The following is a 15,574-nucleotide window of genomic DNA, read 5'->3' as shown; positions in this document are numbered from 1 at the left end:
TATTTGCATGTGAGTACATTTGAACCCGTGCTCCCGTAAGCATCAAATAATAAAAAATCAAACTCATCTCCTTCAGGGCAAGTTCCACAACCAGTCCTACGGCACTGTCACCGTCCTGTATAACGACACCTTGAACAGTTTGGTTTTGACATATGGCTGGGCCACTTGGCAGCTCATACCCAGACGCACCCCAACAGATAGCCGTGAGCTTTTCTTTGCAAAGGGCATCGAGCTCACAATTGCGTACGATCTCGACCCCATAGAGTTTCGCAAAGGAGTTTCCAGAATGGAGAGGATGGTAGCAACAGGGTTCGAAGTCAATGCACCGCCTGTGTTCGAGAGGGACTCTCAGACGCGAAAGGCTGGGAAGCCACCTGGTAACTCAGCATCCGGACTTAGTGTTTCTCACGTTCTCTTGATTGTGGCTCTCGCATGGAGCACGTGCTTTATTGTTGAGCTGATAATATAGGACCAGCCTCTTTGAGTTCCCACATTTCCGCAACTCGTGGCCTACTCTGTTAATTTTCTTTTCTTTCTGTTTTTGAAAGAAAAGCCTCCAAAAGTTCCCATTGTCTCCCAAATTGTGACTTACTCTGTTTAAATGTTTTTCTTTTAATCCTATAACTTATGGTATTTTTTCTTCTGTGTCAAGAGCCAGATCTGAAACAGCAATCGGCTGACATGGTCGTCACATGATTAAATCTCCGCATATTGATAATTTTTGCCATTATTCTATTACAGTGAACTGATAACAGAACAAGCAGAAGGCCAATCTGTATTCAATAATCAACACTTTATTGTTTTCTTCCTTTTTATTAAACTTTCAAAATACAAACAACATATTATTTATTTACATCTGACAACTCCTTGTACACTTATAAAAATGTGTTTTCGCTAGAAAATATCACATACAAACGTCTATCACATGTATTTTTGATTAAATGGGATGGGAGGGTTTAAGTATTGGGTGGGGCCTACGACAGGAAAGTCTGTTTGATTTCAGGAAGTGTCTGATCAGTCGTGAGGGAAAAAAAAGTTGATTAAACTTACATGTCACAGAACTATTCCAACATTGACACACATCCCCATTAAGTTACTACATGTAGTACATGTACTGACAAACGCAACAATCCTTACTTAATGTCTTTTTGAAGGCTCTAGGGCGGGCAGTTATTTATCATACAAAAGTTTCCCCCTTTTCTCATTAGAGAAAACAAAAGCACACGTTTCTTCTCACAAAACATTCACTCTAGAGAAAAGTTCAATGAAAGATATTCTCATTTTGAGTCCTAAGGTTATCTCGCCTTAGCTTACTTCTTAGGAAACGATCATCTATCATTATTGACTAACCGAACCACTGACGAAGAAATCCATTTCAGAAAATATACAGTACTGGTAGCCTATACAATTTTGTATTTTACCAAAAGTGTGAGGACAAAGAGAAACAACGGAAATAAGGAATTGACATGAAAACAAACTGGAAAACAGGACCAATTGTGGAAGCACTTTGGAAAGTCACAGCATTTGATTGAAATTAATGTCGTATCGGAAGTAGTCTATTTTTTTCACTGCGGGGTGGGGGGGGGGGGGGGGGGGACCTCTCTATGCTTTTTATTGTGTTTCCAAAGTGTTTATTTTTCAAAAATTAAATAAAATTTGGGAAAATGATTACTCCTCTGTCTTCGTCTTCATGTTGTCAGTTTGCAAAATGGAAATCCCACTTATCTAAGTTACTTTATTGAATGCCAAACGGTTTTCAACAATTAGAATTTTAATGGAGATGTGTAGGCCTACTGATGATTTATTATAATGATGTGGTTGCAAATTGTTCTGTAAAACTAAATATTCTTTAATATAACAATATTTCAAACTCAACGCACAGATAGTTATTTCATCTCTTCCTCACTTACGTGAATGCATAGTTTGACGATTTTCTGCTCCAGTCTGTTCTTTGCCAGTAGGCTACTTTATTTTTTTCTTCATCTTTGTTTTCACCGTAGAAGCAATGGTTTCTGAGAATGTGTTTGATAAGAACTGCCCGAGACTGAAATGGAACTGTAATGGAAGAAATGGTCTTTCTATATATGGCAAATCCATAAGCTTCATGTTATAACGGAACAAATTCACAATCTAACCAGATAACAGAGGTTCAATACATCAATTAAAAAAAAACAACCAAAAACAACCCCTCCTAAAAAACAACAACCCCAGAAACAACAAAAACCCAGCTTACCTATCTCTATCAAAGAACTGACAATTTAACTTAATTTATATCAGGGAAGAGGCCAGCATATGTATAAATTACATTGGAAAGCCTATAGTTTGCATGCACATAGTGGCTCATTATGTTCCTGTAAACCGGAACCCCAGATATAAGGGCAGCTGCTGTGGCACAATGATTTGCAACCTTCATTTGCCTCTTGGAAGTTCAAGGTTTGAATCTGAATGGCATCACAGTAATTTTTCTCATGTTCCTGAACTGAAACCTCTCCTCTCAGACTAGTATCTCAATAAAGTTCCAAGTGCTATGCCTTCAAGATGTCATGACTTGTGTTGAACATGGCAACCAACTTCAACAACACTAACACTTTAGATGAGGCAGGAAAATATCTCCACAGTTCAAGCTCATTCCACTATGCGTTTCTTGGATTTTTCTTAAAATGGTATATAATTTCTTAAGAGAGTGTCACAGACTCCTACCTTCATACACTGCATTTTTAATACAACGAGTTCATGAAATAGATTGTAATGTATTATATTTCTCTGGAATCAATAAATCATAATATTATTTAATATTGATATTCATTCATTGCACCCAATTTTCAGATATTACCCTAGGATGAAAAAATGTTTTTCATGAAATTTACAGATTGTACATGCTTGAAGAGCTTTTACATAAAATGACAGTTTGATTATTTATACAAAAAAACCCATAACACATAAAGGGTTAACCATTCTACTCTATATCACTGGACAAGCTGCATAGTTCCAGGTGCTTTCCCTCTGACAATTTCTTATAACTGTAAGAGTAAATGCAAAGTTAAGTATATGTAGGGGTTAAACACCCCTATTAACACTATTAGTTATTTTAAGAGGTGAGGCCTCCGAATTTAACTAACATCCCTCTCCGATAGGACTGAGCCAAAAGGGTTGAGAGCCTTGAAAACTCCGCAAATGAAACGTGCTCAAGAACGCCCAGTTTAGGATTTGAAACTACGGCCAACAGCATGATACCAACTGAGCAAGCAGAGCACCCACTTTAAAGACGATATCATAGATGGTAAGAATTTTTATTTTCTATCGTGGTCTACAATTCGAAAGAAAGATTAACACACATTTTATCCAATTCCGATTTTGGCCCACAATAACAGATAAGTGCATCTGGAACAATTTGAGACTCTTTGCACTTCTTTTTTGTTGATAACTGAATTGAACATAGCTATTTTCCCTTTTTTGCACCTTATAGGGGAGTTTTCCTGAATAATGGCTTCAAAATCATTGTTCTGAACTTTTGTATCTTTGGGCTAACTTCTTACATCGTAAATTCTTGAATCTACAATAGACTTATCTCTGTCTTTTCATCAGAAATACAAACAAACAAACAAACAAACAAACATACAAACAAACAAACAAACAGAAAACCAATCAAACTGAATGGAATTCCATTCTTCTCACAGATATCACAATAAATTCTCAATCGCGCATGTCCTGTATGTATCCCTAGTCACATGGGTTGATTTTTTTGTGCAGAGATAAATCAGAATGATTTACTTGTTGATATGTAATAAAACCTTCAGAGATCAGTACATTCCACGCCTCCATCATAGGATCATTACTCATTTTTAACTGAACATCTTTTGTTAACGGTTATGATAGTAACACAAATTAATGTCTTGACCCATAATTGTGGATTTTTTATCTAAAAATTTCAAAAACTATTTGTGTTGCATAATTAAGAGAACAGTTTGCTATATGGGAAGTGGAAAAGAACATTTTAGTTCAGATATGTTGGAAACCTTTACTACATCTGATGATGGACAAGTAATCACTGGCTTAAAATGTAAGGAAGTTTCGCAGTCATCTTTTCACAGTCCAACACAACAACTTTGCCTCCAAAGAATGTAAACTCCCTTTATATAAAGTCAAACATATAGTAGATGCTCATCATAACATTTAAAACAGAGATCACACAATGACCATGTCAGCACTTTAAAGAACTGTCTACCAACAAATGTAATATTAGGTGAAAGTGAGTTTGTTGTAAATGTCTGACTTCATCAGTATTTCAGTAGAGAACACCACAAGCATTTGGATAAAGTTATTAAGTAGATTATGCCAAATTTCCCTAACACATACACAATTTGTTTGAGGCAGGTCAGCAACATGGCATGAATATATTCATAATTCCTCATTTACTTTTGTTTAGAAAACGCTTACATTTACTCTTTTTTACATACTGATAATGTACAAATATTGGTCAAAGAACCTGTTCAGGTGAAAGCATGTTTACAATACATAGCTATTGCTGAAAATATTCATTGAACAGTGTGAACATACTATTTAAACTTTGGAAACTATAATCAAACTATTTTGTTACAAACACCTAAACATACAAAAGAGGGATGTAACCTAAAAAAAAAATCAACATTGTTGCGATATCATCATTTTTAACATGGTGTTAGCCACATATTATAGTCAGGGTCACCAGTTATTGTGTGAGCATAAAAAAGTATTTTGGCTATTTCACTGCACACCCAAATGTAACAAACAGAAGAACAATCTTATGTTGAACAGAGCTCTCAGAAAAGACAAAAAACATGTTTTTTAAAAGTGGCTTTAAGTATGCCATAAATGACTGTACAATGATCAATGTCAGTTAAACATGGAGGAATGTCATAAAATGAGTGGCTCATTACATATTTCACCAAAAGGAAAGGATATACCACCAAAATATGAAAAGAAAGGAAACAATACCAATAACTCTTGAATTTGACCATCAAAAAGACCACACACTCATAACGTTTGCAAGCCCAGCATACAGATATGCTCACACTCATATTTACTTGCAGACATGCATGCACATAATCTGACGCACAAACTTACCCAAAGACATAAACAAATACAAGTTTACTCCATTGAACTGAGAAGATTTTATCTGTACATAAAAAAGTATATTGTAAAAATCTATTGCACTTTGTAAACACTTGTATGAACCATTTGAAATTTGCTGACTGGAGGAAACAAACAGCCGTTTGTCCTGTTGATCTTAATACAACAATACGAAACACTGCATCAATGATTACAAGAACACCCACTGAACACATTTCATCATTTTGACTACAGAAGGTTCAAACAAGTAATTTGGCATTGAGTGATATGGTGCACGGCGTTTGAGAGAGGCAGTACAACTGCTATGTCTGCAAATGCTCGCTTATACTGTTGCCACGATTGGTATTAATTACAAATGTCCAGATATGATTCTGAGGTTTGCCATTAACATGTCATGGTGTCTGTTTATCTTTGACATTGCAGTCTCAGAAAAAAAAGTATTGTCATGGCAAGGTCTCCATAGTATTTAAAGAAATGTTTGTACCAAATCAGAAGAAATCTGTAACTTTAATTCCCAAAATATTGTCAACCAGCTGCTCGGATGTTCTAAACCCCTAATTTTGATTTAAAAAAAAAAAGCTGTTTCGAACTCTGTGGTATTGGTTGCATATGCTCAAGACATATTTTTTCCAAATTCAAATTCTAAATGTTGACAAAAGCAAAAATAAACACAAAGTAGGTGGTACAGTTGTTAAAAGAATGAAACAGCTTTTTCTGTCTTCTGAAAAAATTTGCTTCTGGGTTTAGGACAATTGAACAAATTGCTGGTGATATATCTGATAATTTTGATATAAGCCACTCACTAATCTCTTTAGCTTAACATTTAGATGTCTTAGAACAAAAAAAAACTGAGGCCAAAAGTACAAAGCTTCTTCTGCTGCTAAAGAAGTGTGTTTCCATATTTTTTGCCACTAACTAAAATAGTTTCAAGGGTACCATATAAAGTACATTTCTTTAGGAACAAACTGAAATAGTGTGTTTCATAAAGATAACATTTCCACAAATTATCTAACGGGCTGTACAAGATGCTCGTGACAGGATCACCTTTAAAAACTTCAGTAATTGTTGAGAAGTTCATTTCAAGTCTCATGAGTTGCAACAAAAGCCTGTTATGACACATCAACGTGCGTGCCATACTGAACGAAACTGGAGACCGTATTTTCTGATTTCCATGTCAACTGCCATCATGGAGATATCTGAATCACTGTGGTTTTTACCCGTACAGGGGAACTTTCAGGTATATTGTCAAATCATCCATATAGAGGAGAGAAAAAATCACAGATCATCTTTCAAAACTTGGCTTGACAAAAAGTTGAACTTTCTTGTCATTTCAACTTTCTTTAGTCATTGACAGTGCAAAATAAATGACCAGCATTAACTTCACACCAATGACTCACTTATTCAGTTTGAAGCTCAGTTTTGAGATTTTCTTGGAAAATGGAAGAGCTGGAGAACGCTCGGGAGGTTTGGGGGACATGGTCGGAGAGGGAGCTGTTGCCTTGGCGACCACTGCTGAGTTGTTTACTTGTGACGGAAAACTTATGGACCGGTGGAAAGTCTCTGAGGATGTGGAGGGGAAAAGAATTTATGAACACATAATAATACATAGGATACAGGTTTCAGAAAGTAGCAGTAGAAAATAATCTTTTACATGACGTATTTGTTGAACAATTTTTTTTGTTCAATCTCTTCGAATGATTAACTACTGGAATTGAAATAAGCAAGGTAGCTAAAAGAGACATGATGGAGTAAGGAAGATATGGACTACCATGGGTTCTAACTGTAGCATCAAAAAGTCAAGCAAAACACTTCAAGGAAAAAAATTGCAGTTCAAAAGAAATGATGGGTCGTATATTGCAATGTACAGATTCAGGTTGTGAGCTACTGCAATCAGTCAGGATGCTAACTCAAGCTGGGGTGATGTAGCAAAAAGTGAACAAAAATTCTTTGAACTGCAGCTAAAAAGCATCTATACATTGTATTATCTTTCTCTGCTCTTCACAGATGAAAAAACATGCAACCTATAACAATCAGTGCTTTCTTCGGGAGAGGTAGAGGCCCTACGAAATTTTAAAAAGAACAAACTGTTTCCTGCTACATTCTGCCTTACTAAAAAATTGGATAACTCAAAGACCAAGGGAAATGGTTTCCTCGAGTTTGAGTTTACAGGCTACAATCTCAACTCTTGTCTTTAAAAAAAAAACTAAACATAGAAAAACACAGACAGTAACTGCTTATAATACCTTGAGGCTGACAGCTTAAGAGCTTGTCTCCTTGAGTGGGATGTCTTGATAGGCGCTTTGAACCAAACCTCTTTGTGAAGTTGCCACCTTTAGATATGGAACCTTTCAAGTAACGCTTTTTCTCCTGAAACAAACAATGCACAAATTTATTGCAACATCTAAAGGAGACTGTGACAAAAGACTCACTATATCTTTTAAATAGGAGCAGAATGAAACAATGCAAAGCAAACAAAAGCCACACAGGTTGTTAGCTTTAATTTGTCAGTTAGATGGAACTGTGACCAATTTCTGCTTCTGGCCAAGTGTTTTTTTTATCATCTCCCATTTTTAACACGTAAACTTTTCACTCCCTCTATTCCTCATTTCTTTTCTACCTCAACATGAACACAATTCATAATAGGCATAACCTCTTGAAATATCTGTCCAGACACACTCTCCGTATACTAAGCTGTATCGTATACTTACATTATGAAACATAGTTCTCTTGTTAAAGGTATCTCAGTAGGGCTCTATATCCATCCTCATATAAGTTTTTCCATTACATAGGTTGAGGAACATCAATACATGCAACAGGCATTGAATCAGCATCTGTGGTCTAGCGGTTACACATTCCCCTGTTGCATGAAGGAGACCTGAGTTCAATTTAAGAGTACAGCTAATTTTTATCGAGTATCAAGGTCTTTTTTTCTGGGATGTTGCATCTTCATCATCCGGGGTTGGCTCTGGCAGCCAGCTTTGGAAGCCTGCATCCTAAATGATCTAGATGTGAAAATATCTACAGCAAAAAGACCCCAACCCCCCAAAAAATGAAAAGAAGAACCCCCCCCCAACCAAAAACAAACAAACAAACACACCCCCCACCAAAAACAAAAGAAGAACCCCCCCCCAACCAAAAACAAACAAACAAACAACCCCCCCCCCTTAAAAAACAAAAACAAAAACAAACAGGCATTGAGAGTAAGAAGAACTGAAGTGCAATACACTCTAAACATTAAACTGATTACCGTATTATAGTTGCTTCAAGGCCTCACTTACCTCCTCATCAATGCTGACCTCCATTCTACTCATCAGCACAAATCGACCGGCTGTTTTCCACTCATTCTGAGCCTGATACACGTTTTCATCATCAGCTAGGGTACGAGAACTGTCTCCCTTCTCACTGCCTGTGCGTTTGGAGGAGGTAGCTTGATGGGTTTCACTCTGGCTCGCCAGCTCCTCTAGAAGCACAAAGTCTCGGGGGTCTTCTGTATTGGCACGATGAGCTTTTTTCATTGCCTGAGGGGAAAGTTTACCACAGTGTTTACAACCACTGACCACTTGGAAGACAAATATTGAGAATAAAAAAAACAAATGGACAAGTTCAGCAATAGTTGAAACCTTGAGTCACATAAAGCGTTGATGAACAATCTGAAAAATATTCATTTTCCAATTTTTGTATCATATACTGCAAAACTGACCATCACTCTTAAGTACAAAGTGGCAGAGGTTAAAGAACAAATCAGCATCAAATTCACAATTTCTGAGAGATAATCTAGTTTCTTTGGCAATACTACGAGAAAGAGGGCTCTGCAGTTTCAAATGTGATGTCACAGGGCATTCACATCAGCTTTGCAAACTGAAACAATCTTAAAACTTTAGGACAAAACTATAGGCTGCTAAAGAAAAGGAAATTAAAACAAAGCCATGGATCCTGATGTCACGATATGTCCCCAACATTATATCAATACAGCACACTATTTTTGTCTGATCAGGTTCTCTTTTGCCATGTTATTGTATTCAGCTACCTGGGTGATGATGTCTTGGGCAGTGCTGGTCACTGGAGCCTTGAAGATTGTGTATGGCTGGTCAGGGGAAACGTTGAAGACACAGACAAGAAACATGTGCTCGGTCACTTCCCAGTCTGTGTTGGACTCTTCCATCTGCCGCTGTGGGAGGAGATAGATCACAGTTAATTCTAGCCCATCAAAGGATTTTGAAATGTTTGAAAATAACATACTCACGTTCCTTGGGATGTTTCCTGACAAAAAAAGAGGTATTATTTCATTATTTCAGTTCTTTTATGGAGTTTAGTATAGTATTTGCCAAGCAGCTTTATATTAAATGCAGGTTAAACAATTGATCAAAGTTATAAATTCTAGTTCAGCAATATCAGCCCAAATGCCCTAGCGCACCGTGTAATTGTGCTTTTCTCTGAGTAAAAAAATAAAAGCCACATTTATATATATATACAAGAGTTAAGGAGATAATGACAAAATGAAGAAAGTTACATGACAGACTTCATGTCTTGTAGTTTCCCAAGCAGAACATAGTGATAGGAGCTGACAGTTTTTCTAAAGCAAAATTAAGGATGTATATTTTGATAAGTAGACAAGAAGTCAAGCAGTATCTATTAATTAAAAAACCCCAAAAAACTTAAGCTGTTACATTGGGGAAAACGTGTCATTGCCTACTGTGATGGCAAAGTTCTAAATAAAATAGTTTGCAAGAAGCTTTGACGAGTTCAACAAGGAAAACAGACATTTTATAGAAACACTGTTTACCTTTTGCTCTTTCAGCATTGTAGTCATCCATGCTCTGCTGCTGGGATCCTAAGGGTGATGAAGAGATAAGGGAATTGATACTTTTATGATCTACAAGAAGAAAAATAATCTTTGTTTTGTTTTGTTTTATTTTCTTTCAAAAAGAAAAAAAAACCACCAATGACAAACCAACCCCCCCCCCCCCATGACATTATCGTAATACACATGAATTTTTTTTCAAATTTAAATCAGGACAAGGCAAATTGTATAAACCCTCGTCAGATATTACAGAACGAAGCTAAAAGAGGGTGTACAACATTGGAGAGTTGGGGTGGAAGAAATGTTGGGGTGGCTGTATTTGTGGGTTGGAGGGTGGAGGATAGGAGAGCAAAGGGGGCATGTTTATACTTGTCACAAACATATTTTTTTATCTGAAAACTTTGCAGAGGAAACTTTCAATTTAAATTCATAAACAGAAATTACGAATGTGGCAAGATGCATTTATTTATGAACTACTTGTAATGTGCAAAGATTTACATTATCAAACTATTAGATCTAGTTCACCATATTCACGTACATCACTGAGTCTGCGGAGTATAAATTTTCCTGCTCCTTTCCACTTGTTCTGTGCTGCCAAAACCTTCTCTCCGACATCCAGAATTCTCTGGCAACTGGCCTTTTCTTGGTCTTTCTTTTCCCATCCGCTTTGGACATCTTCCACTAATACGTAGTCTGCAACCTTTTCGTCAAGGCGACCAACTTTTGTCAAGGCCTGAATAAGAAAGTTTCATTTCACAGATTTTTCCCAGTATATAGAAAAAATACAAAAACAAGAAAACACAGAAAAAAGTAGGCCTGACACAAAATTTGACACCCATAAGCTTTGGGCGGATAGAAAGTGAACAACGAGTGCCTCATCTCAAACTAAACAAAAAGGTTTGTCATTGTCGGTGATTCATCAGCAAATGGTATTTAAAAAAAACTAAAAGTGATCAAAACACTATGAAAAGGAATCTGCTAATATGTAATCATAGATTCATAAATAAATTCAGCTGTGAAGAGAAACTATTCAGAATAGTGAGAGAAGTCTCATTAGAAAAGCAAATAAGAGAATCCTTTTGATTTTTGGTGATCTTTCAAGTGTGTTATACTCTTGGTCATTGACCTGAAATTAAGCATTTTAGAACAACATTATTCCAGTTCGATAGATGTATTTCAGATCATTAACCCAAACCAAAAGCTGACACTTTCTTGAATTGAAAAAAAGCCAAACAAACAGTTATGCCAACCTGAGCGATAGTGTCAGCGACAGTGGAATCCTGAGTGACTTTGAGAATGATATACTCATCTGGGGCTGTCACACCGAAGACGCTGATGAAGAACATTCTCCGCTTCAGTTTTGTCCCACTTGATGTCAAAATCTGAGATAAGAAGAAACACGCGCACACACACATTATGCTGTATCTTCTTCTTTGGCATTACGATATTCTGTAGAAATACTTTTGTCCACAATCAACATGGCTCAGCTTGTGATCACGTGCCTAATAAAATCTCCATCTTTCCATATCATTAAGTTTACGTACAAAATAAGTTTTAACCAAAATATTAAGAATAGAAAACATGAGCTTTAAAAAGTGTTATTTTTGTTAGCCTTGATATATCTTAAAAAATCAGCAACTCTTCAACTTAAAGTTTATACACGTTTATTAATATTTAAAAAAAATTGTCCTCTTTACCTCTTTGGAATCTTGCTTTGAAGCCTCCGACAGCTCCCGGACTTTGGAAAAGATGGACATTCGTTTGACCGAGGAGACCGTCAGACTGCTGATGTCCAGCCCATTCCTAGTTTCCAACAACTCTTCCTCATGTTTGGTATAGACAAACAGTGTGGACAGCTCCTGAGGCTGACCTGAGCCGTTTCTGAGGCGGACGTGTCGGTACCCAGGTCGCAGGCACTTGAGCGGAATGACCCTCTGTGTGACCATGTGGCTGGTGCTGGCATCGATTACCACGAACCGAATGAAGGCCAGGTCAGCAAACAAAATCTGTGAAAAGTAAAGTTGATTGAATATAAAATAATAATAATTATTTTGTATCTATTTAGCGCTTAACCACAATTAAAACACACAGGATTTGAGCGCTGCACAATACAACAGTAACGTATAAAAAGGAAGATTTTGTTCAGACTAAATATTGCCCTCTTTATATACAGAATCTATATAGGGCCTATCATTAATTTATAAATAGAATATAATTATGTATAAAACACTAAGCCTTGCTGCATTCATTTGACTACAAATGAACGAACCTAAGGAGTAAAGGAAAATCAATGAAGGGTGTGTATAAAAATATCATTGTTCCATCACAGTTCTTCCAAGTTGTTGAACTCAAAGGATCTACAAATGCTCTGATTTTTGTGTAAAGACATCAGCCAACAAGCTAAGATAAATGATCAAAGAGATTGCAGAAAACTCTACTAATCGCAGAGCACTGCTTGAATATTCAAAAGTTGTCTACTTTCTTTGGGCAAAATTATCATAGAAGAACACCAAACCTTCAAGCACTTTTAGACATGATCTCCAACTTATACTATATAATATCCTTTTCACAGGACAGATCTCAAGGTGATTATCTCAACGGAAACAGCAAAATAAACATGGTCAGACGGTTTTATCTTTGTTTGGTAAGAGTTTTACTGCACTTGGAACTGCATCAGGTCATATGAGCACCGGTTTGATCTAGATATCTAATGTTAGCATGGTTTTACCTGGAAGGTGAAAATGTCATTCCAGATGGGATTGAGCGCATTTTTCGGTACCACTTTGGTCTTCTGCTTTGCACAGTCCACAGGAATGCCTATAACTTCCACCTCGACTTGCACGTTAGTGGAGTAGTTCTGACACACATACTGGCCTGAGATAACCTGGAACACAAAGGAGTAAGTTTAAGTGGTGAACTGTTGCAATTAAAAGTCAAAAGATTGGTTTGGTTTTGCTCGGAGATTTAAAATTTACTAAAATCATACAGTCATCTATTTTCCAGGGAGGATTCGATAACAATTAATATAACCTCTATACGATGTGTATCAATGTTCATTGTAATACGAGACAAGAAGTCAGTTTGATATACGAGAATATTGGTATCGGAATGCAAGATCCTATCGATTGTCTTCATGAGTGAATGCATAATATACTATGTGGTGTATTAGTAAATGTTTATAATATGTAGCAGTAACTTGGACTAAATGTAGGTGTTACTTTTTAACACCCCCCATCGACACAATGTGGATAATTTAAGAGGCAGGGCCAGCCCAGGCTGAAAAACATAAAACATCATGGTGGAAAGACTGAAATACTCGATACAAATTTTCTCCCCATAAGGGATTGGAGCTCAGTTCTCCAATATGGGACAGCTAAGCACCTAACCGCTTCACCAGAAACGCCAGTATATGTGTTTGGTTGAGCATGTAACTTGTAAATGGGAGAGGTGGTATCATTTTTTTTCAGTTCTGAAACTTCGGCCTGTGATCTATCTGTCCCCGTGGTTTTATGCACCCCGCATAATTTAGCAAAATTTGATCATTTTTTGGATAATTTCTGATTATTTTCCTTTATCATTCTTTGCTAAAATTAACAGAATCGCATAATTTCACATTTTTGGGATCTGCATAATTTCAGAATTTTTCTTGCATAAAACGACGGGGACAGATCTATGAGAAGAGATAAAACCAAATTTCAAACTAAAAAATAAGTTAATATCCTCTTGAGACATGACACCATGGTGATCCAAATGTGACCTCACTGAGTGGATATCTCAGATGTGCCAAGTAAGTGAAGTAAGTAAGTGCTGAATGGAGGGCGGAGGTATAATAATCGTTTGGCGTAAGTTGGTGGGAACACCATTAGAGTTAAAAACACCGACGAATAAGAGCCTGAAAGACAAACAGAGTTGCCGTCTATACCTGCAAAGTTAGGATGGTAGTGTGCAGACCATCAAACTCTTTGTCCCATGGGTTGAACCTGTTGTACATCACGTGTGACTTGTCCCACATGACAGTGGGTTTGAGCACGTAGCCGCTCCGGCTGTTTTGCTCAAACATTGCAGTGTTCAAGGACATGGCCACATCTGGAACACGTAAGCAAAAGAGACCGTTGTACAAATTTCATGTAATATTAAAAGACTATATCCGGCCATGTTACACAAAGCATGCCGGAGGATAATTATTATAAATTGTGACGTGGTGTTTCAGCTAGGGGGAAAGGGGGTGCTAGGTGGTAAAATGGGATCTACACTAGTCCAGTATTCTAGATTAGAGACACTAGTCGGAATGGACAGCATGCAAAAAAAAAGGGGGAAAATCACTCAAAATTCAGTTGTCATTTATCCAATTGATTTATGATTGCATGCATACAAACAACACAGCCAGTACGCAAACATTAAACTAATACGTTATTGTTAGAGATTACATCATACTTATCACAGCATTACTACATACACGCAATGGTCCATTGCTGGGTGCCGCTATTCGCTGGCTAGTTTTTGAACCTGGGCAATTGTGTCTAGCCTATTCTTATTGAATCAGGCGTCTATTATAAGCCAAGAACAATTTATAAACCATGAAGCCTCTATGGCAGGGCTAGCCAATCGAGGGGGGGGGGGGTATCGCCCTCTCATGGGTGCTTTGGTAATTCTGGTGGGCGGTGGGGATCATCAGGATATGGACAGGTATTATTTAATGCCCCATTTGGAAACACAAGCACATTTACATGTTGGTCGATGATACGAAAATTTCACTCCCAAAAGGTGGTAAAAGTGAGCGCCAGCTATTAAAAGGTTGGCAAGCACTGCTCTATTATATAGGGTTCAGATATGAATCAAGGGCCAGTGACTCATATATATCACTTGTGTTATTGTGAAAGACTGCTGGAAACACATGTGACCAATAAAACTTTCTCCACAGTAACTGCAGGAGTTTCATAAGGTGAACTATTGGTTGTGGACACATATGATAGACATCATTATTACATGTATAAATCTTACCTTCAGTTTGATAGTTCAAGGCAACCATTTGTATGCCGAAAGCCCAAAAGATGACAGGGTTGAAGTTTGAAGAATCGATTCTCATCCCCGCTGGGTATGTTCTCATTAGCTGCCTTTCGGTGTGGCTGATACAAGTTAAGGACTGATATAACAACTTGTTGGACTCTGAACGAAACTATGGGTTGAAGCTGTGGCCATTGTTTTGGTACATAGGTCTTACATCCATGTTTCTTTAGCATGTTGGAATTGAAATTATGTTGTTGAAACACACTAAAACGAATAACGTAATTTGCAATTGGAGCATTACTTTCTCTTTTGAATGTAGCCTATATGGAAAAGAAATTATGTAGACATGCACATCTCACATAAACACTCACACAAGGCAAGGGCTTTCTCTATTTGTCTCTTTATTTCTCTTTCTCTCTCAGTCTCTCTGTCAATGGTATGAATAAACACATACACACAAACACACACACAAACACACACACACACATAAACACACAATCACACACAGACAAACACATACACTACAAAAATACAATAAATACTTATAGATGAATACGAAATTTTGTGGAATCAATGAACCATTCAATGCAATAAGATTATTTAAGATGTAGGATAGCGCTCTTTAATCTTGCCCTGGAAGAGAAACAGGATGACAAA

At 37.1% G+C, this 15,574-nt stretch overlaps 1 protein-coding gene across 1 annotated transcript in view; it reads right to left on the bottom strand.

Annotated features, from left to right (window-relative positions):
- Positions 1–774: 774 nt before the first annotated feature.
- Positions 775–15,574, bottom strand: part of LOC101863796 (1-phosphatidylinositol 4,5-bisphosphate phosphodiesterase epsilon-1) — a gene marked incomplete in the record, with an annotated part of 159,988 nt that continues 145,188 nt past the window's right edge. Inside the window, 11 exon segments of the mRNA XM_013079213.2 lie at positions 775–6,669; positions 7,353–7,476; positions 8,388–8,627; positions 9,137–9,277; positions 9,893–9,940; positions 10,449–10,643; positions 11,161–11,292; positions 11,608–11,916; positions 12,639–12,794; positions 13,833–13,996; positions 14,912–15,036. Coding sequence (XP_012934667.1) covers positions 6,503–6,669; positions 7,353–7,476; positions 8,388–8,627; positions 9,137–9,277; positions 9,893–9,940; positions 10,449–10,643; positions 11,161–11,292; positions 11,608–11,916; positions 12,639–12,794; positions 13,833–13,996; positions 14,912–15,036 — 1,801 coding nt within the window.

This window comes from Aplysia californica, unplaced genomic scaffold (genome assembly GCF_000002075.1).
Source record: "Aplysia californica isolate F4 #8 unplaced genomic scaffold, AplCal3.0 scaffold00044, whole genome shotgun sequence".
Classification (NCBI taxonomy): Eukaryota; Metazoa; Mollusca; class Gastropoda; order Aplysiida; family Aplysiidae; genus Aplysia; species Aplysia californica.
This window is presented reverse-complemented; position numbering and strand designations above follow the sequence as displayed.